Consider the following 13,493-nt stretch of genomic DNA (forward strand, 5'->3'; position numbering starts at 1 on the left):
GGAAACCCCTCGCCTTTTCAGCGAATGCGATGCTGCCATGCATGCTGGAGAGTGGTCATCACTAGGTTCTGCTCCACAAAGAGCATGCTTGAGCTAGAGTGCCATGTTCTCGAGAATGCGATCTCGCTCTAGTGCCTCACATTGGACACCACCAAAGGTCATTACATGTGCAATGTCAAAGGATCGCTGAGATGCTATCTTGTGGTAATCCCATGCAGTGGCGGAGCTTAGTGGAGATCAAGCTGGGCCATCGCCCCCCCCCCCCCGGCCCAGGAGATTTGTTCATGTTATCATGAGTAAATTGCCCATAGATTCATAGGAATCTAGCCTAAACCTGATGTTGGTTGCCCCCAAGCCCATTTGCCCCTCCTAAGATGTGTCCCAAGCTCCGCCGCTGATCCCATGAAGGCTCGTAAAGCTATCAGGGCAATAAGAACATATATCAAGGGGGTAGCTTCCTATACAGGAGCCTTGTGATTGGTGCTATGTTAGGTGCTAGTTTTACATGATTTTATTGCCGGTGCAATATCTTTTAGTCGCGCTCAAATGATTTCTAAAGAAGTAGGTCATCCTGCACATGTTTGTTTTGTTTTGAGTTTATTTTCAGCTAAATTCGAGACATTTTAGTGTTGTTTTGTCTTAACTAAAATAGTACCATTGTGTATTGAGTCAAAATTAAAATGAAGAGTTTACGCCACGAGGAACCGTTTGTAAAGGTCGGTGTCTTCGATTGATTTTCACCTCTTGCCACAAAAAAGGGGAAGCAAAAGGACGTGGAGGGAGTTGCAAGCAATTATGTGTATGGAGCAACCAAAACAACCATGGAAAAGGCTATTACATTAAGCAAGGCTACATATCGAGTGTCTACAAGAGGATGGGCATTATTGGGAGAAATGAAGAAGAAATTTATCATATTAGTCATGCCCTTTCCTTTAGATATCTTCTTTAATTAAGGGAGAAATGCATGGCCTACATATCGAGTACCTTTTTTGTCACAAAATTTCTGTTCTTTCCAGAAATTGCCATGCATTTCTAAACAAACTGCCAACACCATACAACTAAACTTGCCATCTAGAACATTTGCCAATGCTAACCCATTCCCATCAAACGTTCGCCACATATGCGGTCTTAATGTTATTTGCAACATTGATGCCACATAGTCTGTTTCTTCTAGATAATCTTATTAGCAACATTGATGCCACTATACTCTTGCAAACACAGGTCTTGCTGCGATGCTGTGAGGTTTCTATAGTCATTCAATAAGCACCAGATTATGTTTTTCTTCTTTTTGAAGGAAACACCATCTAGCGCACTTCACCAAAATTATGAGAGTCATATCGTTCACGACATGCAGCAAGATGAAACTAGGTGGATCACCATCCCAAAACACTACGGAATGAAGATTGTCCTTTTATACCAAACAATTCAAAGATATATAAACATATTATGTTCAACATTTAAGGCTTCGGTAAAACAAAAAGATAGTACAGCAGTAACATTGTGAGACATGATCAATTCATTTCCGATGCATAATATTCAGGATGGCTCTTGCCTCAGGCAAGATACAAGTGTCCAAGCCGGAAAATGGGGCTAAGGAGAACAAAATATTGGCTAGATAAAAACCAAGATAAATATTTAACCTTGCCAGAAAGTAAAGCCTATACTGACTTGCTCAAATAAAATTACTGGTTTTACACTGAGGCTTGCCGGAAATCAAGTGACTTGCTCGATGAATAAAATTACTGGTCCTACAATGATGTGGCACAGAAAACTTCTCCCTGTCAGCATTGTACAGTTACATGATTTCACTGTGGTGCTGCACCGCGAGGCGGAGGATGCTGTGGCGGCGGTGGTGGAAGGCCAACATTGCCCATCCCTGGCTGCAAGACCAAAGACACACTTGAGTGAATACGGCAGCCACAGCACCAGTGCGAATAAACAATTTACACAACATATCATGGCCTGAGCAAGTCAATTTAGATATGAACAATCCATTAACATGCGACGGGAATCTTACCTGGTAAGAACCTAGACCAGGAATGGATGACATCTGTCCTCGTGGAGCCATCTGGCCCTGAGGCCGGTTGTACATACCGCCCATAGGAAAGTTTTGCATGCCAGAAGCACCTGAGGAACCTTGAATGTTTCCCATTCCGTTCGGGAAGCTGCCCATTGGAGGCATATTGCCAGGAGGGATGGAACCCGGATGATTCTGGTTCAGGCCAATCAAGTGTTGTGGCATTTGAGGCATCATCTGGGTTGACGAACCTTGCATTGCCTGTACATATCAAAACCAACATATCAGCCATCATTCCAGTAGTTCCAAGGATTCAGCGCAGAAGAGCCAGTATAAATGGTACAGAATGTGATTCACATTCTAAAGATGTAACAGAAACTTCAAATGTATTTGGGTTTATAATGCATATCATAGTAGCGTGGCACCCTGCCCCTCTGGCCTCAATGAAAAGAGTGTTCAATGTTGAAGAAAAAACAGCCAAGCAAACACCTGACTAAAAGGGTCTAATAGTGAACTATTTTTTTTAAAAAAAAGTACGCAAATTTTTCCATGTAACCACCATGTATGACAGTACAGGAATGTTGCTTTTCACTGGAAACAAAGTGGTACAGAAATTCTGAAAATAATAATAGAAAAAGGTATCGGTGAATAGTACCATTGGGTGTGGCATGGGTGGTAGCGGTGGGTTCACTGGTGATGGCCCTGGCATGGAACCTGGCATCGATGGAAGCTGAGGAAGTGATGATCGAGGTCCTTGTTGATGTTGAAGAATGTGTGCTGGCGGTGGCATATTTGGAGGCGGTGGCCGAAATTGAGAATGTTGCTGCTGAGGCATCTGTTGATAGTGTTGCTGCTGCCCAGTGGGTAGAAGAGATGGATGAGGACCTGGTGGCAACGGAGGCGGGCCAGGTGGAAGACCAGGTATAGATGGCCTCTGTTCTCCATGATCAGATCCATCAAGATGCATTGCAACACCAATGCCAGGTATTGTACCAGCAAATGGCCCAGGTGTTTGTTCAGGCATCTGGAATCGACCAGCAAAAGCAGAGTGTTGGTCACCATAACCTGATAAATTGACATCTTCAAATTATTGCCCAGATCAAGAAAAGAAAGCCAAACAATACCCGGAGGATCAAAGACAGACAAAGTGAACTGGTAATGTTTATGGAATTCTCTAGCTAACTATTTCGTGCAATCAGAAGGCATGCATTCATTACCCATCTTTTTTTTCACAACTCAAACCAAAAACAAAACAAGCTGAGAATGAATCAAAGCAACCTTGGATCTGTCCGCTGTTGAATTTATCACGGGTAAGATCGCCAGGCCTGTTTCTACACCAGAATCTTGTAGCATGATCATTGCCACCACTGAGAGAAAATAACAAGATATCAGTCCAAACAAATGCTATTACAAGGACTAGCATGAAATGGAAGTTTGAATATTTCAGATACAGATACAGTTAAAAGAAATAACCAAACATTACAATCAGCATGTTTCTATATCCACATTTACAACTATAAGTACTCCCTCCATTCCAAAATAATTGAAGTTATAGGTTTGTCCCTAAGTCAAACTTGTTTAAGTTGACCAACTCTACAGAAAAAGTGGCAAGATCTACAACACCAAATATACCTAGTACAAAAAATATTTCGTAAAGAATCTCATGAGGCTAATTTGGTGTTCTACTCCCTCCATTCCTAAATATAAGTCTTTTTAGAGATTTGAATATGGACTACATACCGATGAATATAGACGTATTTTCGAGTGTAGATTCACTCATTTTCCACCGTATGTGGTCCATATTAGAATCTCTAAAAAGAGTTATATTTAGGAACGGAGAGATTAGATGTTAATATACTTTTCTATAGATTTGGTCAAACTTAAACAAGTTTGACTTAGGACAAACCCAGAACTTCAATTATTGTAGTACGTCAGAAAAATAATAACCCACAAGCACATGATCAGCCACGTACATTAAGATTTAAAATTCAGAAAGTAATAGTTTGTAAATTAAGTACCTGGAAAGTAGATAGCCCACTGGATGCCAGGCAAGGTCCCACACACTATTGTCATGTGCATTATTTATTTCAATTTGTGGGGCTTCATGGCTGCCAAAAACAATGAAAAATATGCTCATCAGTTTGAGATATCATTTCTAAACAACACAAAATAGCAACTAGAGTATCTTTTTGTTAACTGGACATCTCAAGATTATCTTGAAAAAAATATGAAAAACAATGATATGTAATTAATTATATATTCAATTATTCATGACTATCAAAGGTGTAGATCACAACAAATCACAGTAAAATGAGTTCCGATCCAAATTGAAGTTGTGATAACAAACTGCCAGGCCAGTCCGAATTATTATGTCAATGGCTCCATTTATGTTTCTTACCCGACCAACCAATGAAAGATTCCACCATCATAGCTCCCACTAACAAAGTATTCTTCGTGGAATGGATGCCATGCCAAAGCTGCAGAAATAAATAGAGTAAATCAAATAACACAACCATGCTGAACAAGGGCAGCGGACATTATAATTTTCTTTGTAACGTTAAGTCATTGGTCTGATCATGTAAAGCAAATGAATAACTTGAGTGAAAATATATCTAATCTTGTAGGGAAGAAACATAGAATTGAAATTCTGTGATGGGAATCTAACCAGTTACATCCTTATTGTGCCCACGGAACGATTCAAGTTCTTTCATGGATCTAATATCATATAACTGCACAAAACACATTCACAATAATAAGTGAGGAATTGCCCGATATATCATGGATTAATTTACTGGATAGAAAGAGACAGATAGAACAAGGCAGACACACTAAGTTCCTGAAGGCACATGCAATTGAGTATGGAGTACGGAAACTACTACATTAGAAGGAGAGGAAGAGTTTGTTCCCTACTTGCAACTATGAAGCATGACTTAATGGATATGATAGATTATTAATTAGGTTTAGGAAGCTTGGTTTTTTCGGATCACGTGGCTTAACCGCTTAAGTGCGTTCTAAAAGTTGGTATCAAACATTGGGCACTATTAGTATGAACTTGTCTTCCTCACTAGCACAAGTATGTGTAAAAATCAGCAGAACTAATAAGCTACCAACATATTTAAGTATTCTTCTTTCAGAGGGAAAAGTAAGAAGTTAATAATAACAGGGTACAAATGTAAAAGTTATTGACCTTGATAATCTGATCCTTAGACGCAGTCAAAACCCAGTTCCCATTCTGATTCCATTTTACACACTGCACAATATTTTTATGACCATGGCTGCAGAAATAGCTGATCAGGTGCTGCCATACCACAGAACTTCATGGTTTGCAACATAAGACGAGGGACACAAATACTTACAATGAACGTAGCTCCCTACCACTTTTTGCATCCCAGAGTTTTACAAGATAGTCTTTCCCACCTGGATAGCACAGAAACAAATGAGCTCTGGACAAATAAACCCATTATTAAACTAACAATAATAATGACTAACCTGAAGCCAGTAAAGATTTTGTGGGATGCCAATCGACACTTTTAACATCCCAACCATGGCCTGGCTGAGTTTGAAGGCAAATTCAGGTTAATTCACACACAAAAAGTTAATACCACAATGTTACTTCAGACAAGCAAGCATCAAGTAGCACATGCACAAACGAAAAGTTTACCAACATTACCAGTTAGGGATCTTTCTTCTTGGCATCTTGCGAAGTCCCAAACCTTCACGGTTGTGTCATCAGAACATGAACAGAACTTCAGGTCTGTTCTACAAAAGCTGTTTAAAGTATGTGTTTAAGTAGGGAATGAACATTAACTTGGTACATCTAAAGTAAAGAACATAGCACAGCCATCACCTCAAGTCACGGACTGATTCTCTGTGTGCAGTTTTATTCACTTTGACATTGTTCATGTTACTTTGCCAATACCTGGAAAGGATTCAAATTTCAAAGGATGCAGTTAACAAGTCAAACAATTTAACATTATTAAGGGCCAGTATTTAGCAATGGTACAAGGTGAAAGGGCCAGCATACTTTATTGCACCACCATCATCACCCGTAACCATCCAATTTTCATTGTGACTCCAAATCATTGATCTCACGGCTTGTTCATGAGCCTATTTATCAAATTAATAACACCAAATAAGTCAAGTTAACTAAGGCACTAGTAACTGCACCAGTAGCTAATGTGAAATACCTGAAGAATCATTTCAAAATTAAAAGATTGTCCATTCCATAGGGTGAATTCACCACTCTGTGATCCAGTAATAAGCCGGCGTCCCGTAGGAGTCCACTTTATCCAGAAATAACACTATGTTAGACCCAGACCAGAAAAAAGTAAAAAATAACAAAAATAACACCAAAATAGAACCTTCATGAAAGTTTTCACATAGATGACAACAAAATAGAAACTGGCATGGAGCTGTCAAGCTGATCTACTAACTAGTGTAAAAACATGGGAATTTGGAATTTTCCATCAACCTAGGTGACAGATTTTAATGCATGTGATGATGTTGATCCTTCAATAAGTCTACTACCCAAGTAGTGAAGGTAGTTTGGCATTCAAACATTTAAGGACCATACAGCAACTTCATGCACATCATATTTTCAAACCAAGTAGCACATTTAGAACAAGGAGATAGAGATGGCAATAGATTTGAAGAGAAAAGGGAGCTCAGTTATGTACGGTCAGGCCCGGGCGCATGGGAGTGCAACCTGTGCGCCCGCACAGGGCCTCCACTTCCTAGGGGCCCCTGATTTTCAAAGCAATATTACAGAAGCAGGCTCAGTTGCAAGCTCGAGTCCAGTTGGCCCAGTTGCATGTTCCAATCAATCAACCACGGTGAGGTGGGCTTCTGGGCTGCGCTCACGATACGCAAGGAAGCAGCAGATGCTTGATCGCTCGAAGCCTAATCCCTGTCCAATCGTTCATCTCAAGCAGACGTAAAAAAGCATCCAGATCCAGGCTGCGTCTGCACCTCTTCTGCGTTTGTGACTCTTCGTCCGCAACACCGAAGTAGAAGCTGAGCACCAGACGGCAGCAGCTGAGCCCAGGTGAGCGGTTCGAGTTTGGCAAATGATGGAACCCTTTTTCCATTGGCTAAGGACTGGCGGCTTTGACTGTGAGTTCAACTAATTTTATTTAATTTTCATCTTCTCGGTTTTGGCTTTTGATTTTACCAATACCTTGTAGTTAATTTTATTGTTTTCATCTTTTTTATATTAGATGTTTAGTGTTCCAACATCTAGATAGGTCATGTTTTCATCCCGAGACCATAAATCTAACTCAATCTGAAAAAGAACTATGCAACCAAGCGTTGAATGGATAAGATTCTCGATCCACCCCATTGCTACATGACACAGTATAACCTATACATTATTATCATTCTATTTTTCTACTGTAGTAGGGCATATTTTAATGTTTAGCACAGGGCCTCTGATTTTGCCAGCCCGGCCTACGGTCTAGTGTTTGTGAACACTTCAAACTATTCTTTTAATTTCGAACACATTCTGCCAGGATTGATGTTCTCAAGTTTTTCTTACTACTACTAGAAGCCAAGTACGTTTGAAGCTTCGAAAATGCAGCAAGCCAATGTTGGTGACCACAATACCTCCAATCACCCATTCAATATTTCAACTGTATAGAAAGTGCATTAGTGCATGATGTCAGAAGGGGAAAAAAGTCACTATAAAGTAGTTGTCGAATTAGCTTCTTGTATTGTGACTCCTGTTATATGATTAACATGTATCTTTCATACTAGGCATCACGCTCACAGATACCACTTCTATCTTGGAAGTCAAAGTCAAGTAAAACTGAAATGCCAAGTAGAGTAAACAAGTATATTATGTAGAATCACATCTATCTTCAGTTCATGTAACCCTGCTGCCATGACCTGGTGGGGTTTTTTGAGATATGCAACAGTAGGTGCCTGCAGCTAGAGCATCAGGAACATAGAGAGATGGGTATCACTTAACTCACCACGACACAGTTTATGGAGCACCGGTTCTTATTGATAGATGAATGAACAAATTTCCCAGCAAAACTTGTAGAGGGGTTGTCTGGGTATGCAACAGAAGGCAACATCTGCAATAACGGTGTTAATCAGTATATCTCGATAAGAAATAGCAGAAGTTATAATCTTGTATTCATGATGTAGTAAATACATATAACTTCGAAAATTTCCACTAATAACAGTCATACATCAGAATTTTATTACTGAAGATGGTAACTGATATAATTGGGAACAAAATCAGCACTAAAATTGAGGGATCAGATCCAAAACCAACTAGCCAAGTGACAACTAAAATCACACCACTTTCATATCTAAAAAGGAAGAGCCAAAATGAAACACAAGTAAACAGGTGTTCTTTTTCATTACTGAGTGCATTCATCAATTGTAAAGTGGGAGTTATCTAACTGCTTCTTCCTGGAAGAATCAACAGTTCACCCAAACCCCAGGAATTACTTGTTAACCAAAACAATACTTGTCTTGCCTACCACTATGGAACAAGCCTTGCTAGTGACAAACTGCATACTGCCCATACATGACGGCTCATTCACAATTCACCATATCCAGAAACAGGGCAGTATTAAGGTGATAAGGTCTGCCTGGATTTCATCCAGTAAACTAGTGTGTTGATTGATGAAATAACACAAGCCACTCAACAGTAGTAGTGGCCTGGCATCGATGGAAAAACCATAGATTATCTTAGATAACTATGAGATGAAAGAGAAGGTTTTTTCTAAATTAAGAGGTTTGTTTCAAACAAATTGCATTAAAATATAGCTGCACTTGCACCTTATGAAGATTTGCTTCACAAATATACCATGTACACATTGGCATTAGTTATTTAGGCAAAAACATCCAATCAGCCAGATAAGGAAAACATGAAAATGATAATACAAAACGAAGAGTTATTATGCAAGTTTTTTTACAATTATTTATGAATCTAAATAACAAGAACACAAATATCTGAAATAATATTTGTTAGGCATCCTACACAGCAACATCAATTTTCTATCATGTTTATACATTTGCAAGGCAACACGTTCTTTCTCTAAAACTAAACTATCAGAAACAAGATTTGATAGGCATCCTACATAGAACATCAATTTTCTATTATGTTTATTATACATTTGTAAGGCAACACTACAGTTCTTTCTCTAAATCTAAAATGGCACTTCAAAATCAACTGATGCTTGTGCATGCATCCACTAGTTAGCATTGTTATTTATACCAGAATATTAGCTACGATGTCGCAAAAAAAGAATCTTAACTATGAACACTGTTCAGTATATTTCCAACAATGAGATAATAAAGGATAATATATCACAGATATTGGTGCTTTGAAATGAAAGGTAGATGATCCAAAATGAACAAATTTGGAAGCAAAAGGAGGTTTTCTAAGTACAAAATGCATACAAATTGCGAGTAGTATCTTCAGTATTTTTGAGAAACCAATATCTTCAGCATTTCTGACTAAACAGTATCTTCAGTATAGCACAACTAATATCTTATAACATAATACATGCAGGGTAGCAGGCAACATACATCCAGGACAGCAGCTGCGGTTGGCTGCAACGTGAATCTATCCCTTGCATCCCGCTGCCACATGCGAGCCTGCACAATACAAACTGATGAGCCGCACAATACATTTGTATCGTTTTGTGTCTCCCTTGGACATGGTTGAAGACATTATATAAAAAATAATTTCTCAAAAGATAAACACAAAACTAAATATTACCTGAGCATAACGGACGAGAGAGCTCGTGTAGTCCACTGTTCGTCGCTGGACAGGCTTCCGCATCCTCTTAGCGCCAAAATTGTCCCCATAGGCTGAATTGAATCAAAATTAATATCTAGTTGCAATATGAATATTTATATCTTAAAAAGTTGCACGAAACCATGAGCATGTGACAGATTTTACGGGTGTTTCTAAGAAGAATCTCCACCTCGCAGTTTCGGGGAAAAAAGGCGAGCGATACGACAATTACTCGAACAAATCTAGTCTACCCCTACGGACCTAACCCTAACCAGATAAGGCGTAATTACCGTCGAACGGCTGCTGCTGCTGTTGCTGTTGATGTTGTTGCTGCTGATGGTGCTGCTGGGGTCCCGGGTGGCCGGCGTAGTCGGGCGCGAGGTTGGTGGATGACGCCGCAGAGAGCTGCCGCATCGGCGGCTGCAGCGGGCCGCGGTAGAAGTCCCCGCCGCCGCCGCCGGGCTGCGGCGGCGGGTGCTGCGGCGGAGGGGGCGGCAGAGGCTGCTGCTGCTGCTGCTGCTGCTGTTGCTGCATCATCTCCGGCGCCGCGCCGGCGACCGGGCTAGGGTTTAGGGTCCGTGCGGCGGGAAAAGGGGCGGATTTTGGGTGGCTCGTCAAGGCCGCCGGGAGCGTGAGCACAGTAAGCCAAGAGGGTTTGGTTGGAACGAGACGATGGATGGGGAATTGATGGGCTTTCTCCTCTCCGGTACAAGCCCAACCGGGTTTTCTTGGGCTGTCGAGTAGAAGCCACCCGCTGGAGAGGCCTTTTTATATCTTTTTTCTTTATCATTTTAACTTTAGAAAAATATTTTTTATACATAAATATTATAAAATAATTATGAATATTTTTAAAATAATATATTAAAAACTTAATACACTATGAACATATTTTCAATGCATGATGAATAATGTTTTAAAATGTAAACAATTTTTAATAATCGTGCATGCATCTAAAACAAGATTCATGCATTTTTAAAAGTGTTGACACATTTTTAAACATACGTCACATTTAATAATGTTCCTTGAATTTAAAAGTGTCTTTTATGGTTAAAATGTTTGCGGTTTTATGGAATAACAAAAAAACTGAAAACCAGAGGAAACCAATAAAACCTACAGAGATAAAAAAAAAGGAGGAGCGCCTGGTGACCCCAACCGACAATGTCAGACGCTCGAACTGGACCAGCCCACTATACCATGTGTGCTTGGGCGACAATTTGAAGTATATAACATCATATATGAGCTCTCTTGTGGTGGGGGTACCATTGGCGTCAACACTCGGGGTGTGGCAGTCATGATGCGGTCTGTAAATTGGGCCTAGGCCACGAGATGGGTCCAGTGCATAGGAGTAGTATAAGTAGAGTACCAAACATTCTAAAAAAAGACATTGTAGAAGAAAAAAAGTACTAGAGTTGTGACCTTGATGTATTATGTTGCAGATGAATGAAATTTGAATCGTCTCACTTTCCGCGCTCCATTCCTTGTCCCCTCTCACTGATTTCCCATCCCAATGTCTCTCTTCAATTGTGGTGATCCACTATTTTTCCATGCCATAGGGACACAAGTTGGCGGCAACCGAGTAGGACTGGGAGGGGTCACGAAGGGAAAAAAACGTCAAGAGAGGAGGTGGCTTGTGGGGGAAACTGTAGAGATGAGGGGGGGGGGGCACGAGAGGGTCGCCTTACCGGTCTCGGGGGTAGATTGACTTTTTAAAAGGGGGGATTTGAGATCGAGGAACCAAGGTTTCACCGTTTTTCATCGAAACTTAGTTTCCATGTAATCCAACACTATGTCAATTCATGCAAGGTTTTCGTCCCATAGCCATAAGATGTTGCAGCAATTAGTGTAAGATTATGTCCTTTTTCGTTTCAACCAACGGGGAAGGTAAAGTGACTCTTAGTTTCAGGAACGGCATATTGTTGCTTATTGGTATGTTGTTCTTACTGTCTCTGAACTCTTTTTTGTGCATGACAAAAAAATATTCAAGCAAGAAGACAAGAATGAAGTTGCAGTAAGCGGACATTTCTCTTGTAGTGGTGAACCCCGTGACTTGAGCGCTCTCATGTACAAGGGACAAGGATGCATTAATTACTCTTGACGTTATTGGGGGATGGAATCGGATAAAAATACTCCCTCTGTTTCATAATGTAGTGTGTCTGCGCTTTTCGAGATTTAAGTTTGACCGTGAATTTAACTACCGAGACTGATTGCGGCGGGAACAAAAATTATACTGCTAAATTCATATTTCCGATATGAATTCGGTGATATAATTTTTCCCTGTCGTAATCGGTCTTGTTGGTTAAATCTACGGTCAAACTTGAATCTTAGAAAACGCAGACGCACTACTTTGTAAAATGAAGGGAGTAGTTCTTCGAAGAAGGGATCCAGCTTGATCTTTGCAGAGTTCACTGAAATTCACCTAAAAAATGAAAAGTACACTGAAATCTGTGCTGTAAGCTGAAAGTAGTGCACCAGGCTCGCTCCTCCTTGCTCGAAGCTACCTAGACCTTGCATGGAAATCATTCCACGCTTCATTGAAACTTTCAGTTATGCTACCTGTAGACCCTAATTTGTTTTAAAAGAAAAATCAGGAAAGTTGATATGGTCGAGTTGGTCTAAAGCACCAGTTATTTTTTTATTTGTTTTTTTGGGGATGACAATCTTAGTTGTAAAAAAAGGCAGGACCGGAGTGCTTCGTGCCACATGTGTGTCACTTTTTAGGTTGGATCCTTTCAATCTACGCTACTCTTCATCAGCGGCGGTTGTTGTTCTGTTACGTTGGTTCTATGGGGCCTTAGTACGGCGACTTTCCGACTGTCTACTACAACAAGTTTTGCTCGGTTCCGGCAAAGGGAGGGACAATAACGTCGGTGCGACTTCTTCTCGCTTCAGTTCTTGTAGCCGTCGCTAGGTGATCTATGGATCTGGATGTGTTTTTTGTTTTTTCTGATGTTCGTTGTACTTTACTACCATAATTGAAGACGAATAGATCAGAAGTTTTCTCGCAAAAAAAGTTGGGTATTTTTATTCTTCAGTTCTTTTCGGTGAAATATCATAATCCCCCGGTAGAGCAGAGCTTCCTGGAGCTAGCGACAAGTGTCCAGCTGCTTGCAAGTTGCAAGAAAATGAAGAAACCCTATTCATCCCAACTCCACGGTGACGACCAAAGCAGTTTCAGCTCAAGTGGAATCCCGACGGCCACGGGTCCAAAAGCAGTATAACTAGGGAAGTAGACAGCACGAACCACCCGACAACGGCGAAAGATCGCCAATTTGCCCCAAAGCCTTAGGCACTAACTAATCCCTTCACATTAGGGCATCTCCAACAGTTTGTATGTTAGCTTGTTGGTAAAATATGTCATGCCATCAACCAACACCTTAACATACAACAACTCCAATAGGTTATATCTAGTTTGCCCAATAGGATGTGAGATAATAAATAAGGTGCTCTCTCATTCTACATTGAAGCTTGTGCAAGAGGTGTTGGTTCATGTACATACAACCTTCCTCTCTTACCTCATCTATTATATAACACATCATCAAAAATCTTATGTGGCAAAGTCTACCAACAATTATCTTACAACCATTGGAGATGCCCTTAAAAAAACCACTGTTCCTTACACATTACTCGGACAGTACAAACACTCGAAGCAACGGTCTGCAGTTCGGCAAAAATATCTTCCTCACCAACTCATAGCCTTTTTCCGCAGCCAGGGAACGCATGCTT

General features: G+C 40.5%; 1 protein-coding gene across 2 annotated transcripts; it reads right to left on the bottom strand.

The window, feature by feature from the left end:
* Nucleotides 1-1,469: 1,469 nt before the first annotated feature.
* FY (Transducin/WD40 repeat-like superfamily protein) lies at nucleotides 1,470-10,428 on the bottom strand. Of its 2 annotated transcripts, none has more exons than XM_087521335.1 (18): nucleotides 10,061-10,428; nucleotides 9,753-9,844; nucleotides 9,560-9,628; nucleotides 7,987-8,091; nucleotides 6,205-6,300; nucleotides 6,042-6,124; nucleotides 5,865-5,936; nucleotides 5,688-5,785; nucleotides 5,507-5,566; nucleotides 5,374-5,434; nucleotides 5,205-5,292; nucleotides 4,683-4,746; nucleotides 4,416-4,494; nucleotides 4,036-4,125; nucleotides 3,296-3,384; nucleotides 2,673-3,082; nucleotides 2,018-2,278; nucleotides 1,470-1,876 (listed from the first exon to the last, which is right to left on the bottom strand). In XM_087521335.1, exons 1-18 carry the CDS (start codon nucleotides 10,305-10,307, stop codon nucleotides 1,796-1,798), a joined length of 2,145 nt encoding a protein of 714 aa, XP_087377461.1. In that variant the 5' UTR covers nucleotides 10,308-10,428; the 3' UTR covers nucleotides 1,470-1,795. The 2 variants fall into 2 exon arrangements, with proteins under 2 accessions (XP_087377461.1, XP_087377460.1); XM_087521334.1 differs by having other exon boundaries at nucleotides 1,470-1,880; nucleotides 10,061-10,427.
* Nucleotides 10,429-13,493: the final 3,065 nt, after the last annotated feature.

Source organism: Triticum urartu, chromosome 5A (assembly GCF_056163025.1).
Source record: "Triticum urartu cultivar PI428250 chromosome 5A, HENAU_Tu73, whole genome shotgun sequence".
NCBI lineage: Eukaryota > Viridiplantae > Streptophyta > Magnoliopsida > Poales > Poaceae > Triticum > Triticum urartu.